This window comes from Malus sylvestris, chromosome 13 (genome assembly GCF_916048215.2).
Source record: "Malus sylvestris chromosome 13, drMalSylv7.2, whole genome shotgun sequence".
NCBI classification, from domain to species: domain Eukaryota; kingdom Viridiplantae; phylum Streptophyta; class Magnoliopsida; order Rosales; family Rosaceae; genus Malus; species Malus sylvestris.
The window spans coordinates 41797656-41801765 of NC_062272.1; the positions used below are offsets into that span (position 1 = coordinate 41797656).

General features: G+C 37.2%; 1 protein-coding gene across 2 annotated transcripts; it reads right to left on the reverse strand.

The window, feature by feature from the left end:
- Positions 1 to 1724: 1724 nt before the first annotated feature.
- On the reverse strand, positions 1725 to 3203 carry LOC126595197 (gibberellin-regulated protein 12-like). 2 transcript variants are annotated; one of them, XM_050261575.1, is made up of 4 exons: positions 3020 to 3203; positions 2892 to 2930; positions 2435 to 2465; positions 1725 to 2296 (listed from the first exon to the last, which is right to left on the reverse strand). In XM_050261575.1, exons 1-4 carry the CDS (start codon positions 3092 to 3094, stop codon positions 2115 to 2117), a joined length of 327 nt encoding a protein of 108 aa, XP_050117532.1. In that variant the 5' UTR covers positions 3095 to 3203; the 3' UTR covers positions 1725 to 2114. The 2 variants fall into 2 exon arrangements, with proteins under 2 accessions (XP_050117532.1, XP_050117531.1); XM_050261574.1 differs by having other exon boundaries at positions 1725 to 2305.
- Between the last annotated feature and the right edge of the window lie 907 nt (positions 3204 to 4110).

Here is a 4110-nt window from a genome sequence, read left to right on the forward strand (position 1 = left end):
TCACCCAGCAAGCACAACCCGCTGAAGAGTTGGAGAAGGTATCTATCTCAAAAGATTATCCGAATCGCATGGTGAAGATTGGCACCACCTTGTCACCACCCATTCGGTTGGCATTGATCTCTTTTTTGCAAGAGAACACTGAGGTCTTCGCCTGGTCATACGAGGACATGCCAGGCATCTCTCCCGATATCATCTGTCGTCGCTTAAGTATTGACCCCAAGACCAAGCCAGTGAGACAGAAGCAAAGATCTTATGACGCTGAACGGTACGAGGTAATGAAGGCAGAAGTTGAAAAACTCAAAGGCATAGGCTTCATCCGCGAAGTCAATTATCCAACGTGGGTAGCAAATGTTGTCCTTGTTAAGAAGAATCCGACCAAGGAAAGTCTCCTGCTCCAAAAGGTCTTGTGGAGAATGTGTGTCGATTACACCGACCTAAACAAAGGATGCCCAAATGATAGCTTTCCTCTTCCTCTCATAGACAGACTTATAGACTCTATGGCAGGGTGTGAACTCCTGAACTTCATGAATGCTTACTCAGGATACAACCAAATCCTCATGAACCCTTCGGACCAAGAACACATAGCCTTCACTACTGACAGGGGACTATATTGCTATAAAGTCATGCCCTTCGGCCTAAAGAATGCAAGAGCGACTTATCAGAGATTGGTCAATTCAATGTTCGTCGAACAGATTAGGAAGAGCATGGAAGTTTACGTTGATAATATGCTAGTCAAGAGCAAACATGCTAACCAACACATCACCAACCTATCTTAAACTTTCACCATTCTGAAGAGGTATCGAATGAGGTTAAACCCCAACAAATGTGCCTTCGGCGTAGGCTCTGGCAAATTCTTAGGCTTCATGATAAGCCAACGAGGCATTGAGGCTAATCCCGAGAAGATCAAAGCAATCCTCGACATAAAGGAACCGGTAACTTCAAAAGACATCCAGAGCCTTACTGGCAAGGTGGCAGCCTTAACTAGGTTTATCTCTAAGGCCACAGATAGATGTGCTCCTTTCTTCAAAGCACTTAAAGGAAGTAAGAAGTACATTACATGGACTGATGAATGTGCTAAGGCATTCAAGAACCTCAAAGACTACATGAGTAAAGCCCCTTTGCTCTCCAAACCTGAGGTTGGTGACACTCTCGCGCGAACTCGATTAACTTTGGAGAACCGATGGAACCCGAAGCCAGTGAGCTCCCAAAAAGCCTCGTGCTAGGTAGAGATGGGAATATACATATAAGGCTTACAGGATCCACTCCCCTGGGTGATGTGGGATGTTACAATTTATCTCTCTTATTAGTATAAATAAAGACACAAGGCATGAGGAATAACACACAGAATTGCGTAATGCATGAAATGTGATATATACTATATATTTGAAACGACCATGAAGCATGAAAATGTACGGCATGCATCATGGGAAATGTTTTCATGCTTCATGGTCGTTTCAAATATCTTCATTTCTTATAAGCGTACGTGATTGGCAGAAAACGAAAAAAACCTTTGAATTTGTAGAAAATCCGTCTCAGAAAGTCGAAATTGCATCTCTAATGCGTTATATCACATTCAATGATTAAAACGTAATACTCCTCTGATTGAAGATCAAACTCTATTTAGCGCAGGATCAAGAGCGTGCTAATAACGTGTTGTAAGCATAATTTACTGAATAATTAAAAGGACAGAAAGAGGGTGCGGCAATAGTAGAGAGAAAAAGATAGATATGTAATTGTGAGGTGTGTGTTCTTCCACCCCATTGTGTTTTTATTTATAATAGTATGGAAGGTAAATTCCTTACCCTTAGGATTACAACTCAATTATGATAATATCTAATTTAAGAGATATGATAGAATCTCATAAGGATATTCTTGATATAATAGGATTTACACGATCACATTCCTAATTTAATAGGACTACAACAAAGCTATTATTATTATTCTAACAAAAAACTCTCCATCATATTGCTCTAGAAAAAAAGGCCGTCTACAGACTTTTTCCATTAATAATTTTAAAACCATGAGATGCCTGGCGTAAAAAAACAGAAGGAGAAGGAAAAAAAATAATAAAAGGAAACATTTCTTCTCAAATTAAATCAATGGTTTGCCATAATTTATGGGCACTTGGGACCGCCTTCTTTCGTCTTCCAGTTGTTGTAGCAGGGACATTCTTCCTTGTGTCCATATGTGCCTGATGGAACACAAAGACACTTGGCGCAACATTTCTTGCAAAAGAACATGCATGGCTTCTTATGTGAAGTTGTTGAACATCGATACTTGCATGCCTCTGGACAATCTATCATTGCTCAAAACAATAAATCAAATCAAAACAAATTCCACATACAAAACTCTATTACATGTGTGTTAAACTGGTTTTAAGGAAGTTTTGGGAGATTTTAAAAGAAAATATTTGCAGTAATTAATTAGTACGTACCTTCACTACGGAGTGATCCCTGTTCTCCCTTCTGAAAAATTTGAAACCATGATCAGCAATGAAATCGAACTGATCTCAATAATATCCAATAATATAATCAGTTGATTTCTTTTTTATTTGACGTTATTAATTCAGTAGATATGCACTCAAACAAAAAAGGAAAGAAAAATCTTTGTCATATCTCGAAAGACAATTTGTAATAAATTTATATTTGCTTATGAACTACAGGTAAAAACAAGAAGAACGAAGAATGTGGTTCATCGTTTGTGAATTATGCGCTTGGTACTGAGACTAGAGTAGCATGGGTGCAGGATGCCCTTGTTGAGGATTTATTTGTTTTGGGGTCAAACAGTAGTGCCTCCCATTGTAATCTTTAACTACATTAAATTCCCTTATAATACTGTCAAGGTTTCTCAAAAGAAAAAAAAAAAAAAAAAGGAGAACGAAGATGCCTTACAGGGTGGTCGATTGCACCAGCATTCTGATCCTTTTGAGCCTGCAGTGAAAGTGATAAAAAAAACTAAGAAAAATTCACCCAACATATCACAAATTAATCAACAGAGAAATATAGAGGGCTACAAGTACCAAAGCAATATCAATGGCAAAGATCAAGGCTAGGATGACAAAAAGAACAGTTGGAATCCATGAGAGTCTGCCCATTTTTCTTCTTTGAACAAATATATTCTCCAAGCTATCTTCCTCTGAGATCTCGTTTGACTAATGAGTATTAAGACTTGTCCAATGGTCGGTATTTATAAAATGTGTGCTACCTTTAGTGATGCTGAGATATAGGAAATTTGGTTGCATTGCACGCTATATATAATTTTCTTTGAATAAAGGAGATATTAGGTGTCAAATTTAATGCCATTAATTAATTAAGGCCAAATCTTAGAAAATTTTGGGTTTACTAGAAATAGTCATACATGCATGCTCCGCAATTGTCAATGGAAGTTATTTTTCTCAGTATTAGAAGTGAGGGGAGAAACATCTAGGAGTCAAAGGCGGAGTGTAATTGTTTGCCCGAACAAAAAAAAGTGGAGTGTAATTAGTTACCCTAAATTTTTAAGTTTATTATGCTTTTTGTTGTGGCAAATTTTATAAAAAGAAGAGAAAGGGTGGGGCAAGAAAGAGAGAGTGGAGAGGAAATGTAAAAAGCTTCGAGATTGTGTGATTCTTTTTATGTTAGTGCCTTTATTTATAGTAATCCATGAGGAAAAAGTAACTTGTCCTCCAAGTATATACAAAGTCTAATCGGAAAGAATCACTAGAATAATAGGTAATCTAAAACCCAATCTAACTAGGATTTATATAGTTACATCTATTAAATTATGTTCACAACACTCGCCTTGAGTGTGTAAATACTCGAGTAGATATCACATCAGATCCAACAATGTTTGATGAAGTCATCTTGTCGGCACTGATTATGGAACATGCTAGTCTCAAACAAGGAACTTGCATATGAAAATAAGTTTCACAAAACACAGTTATGGTAAAACCCAATAAGGGACAAAAATTCATAGTCTAAGGAAAAATGTGAGTTGGATGCAAATCCAGTTCAAACATCTGTTGAACATATATAAGAGTATGAGTAGCTCAGGATGGTTGCATCATTAAAACCTAGTCATATAGCAAAAACCCAAAAGGAAAAATGCTCCTAATCATAGGAAAAATAGATA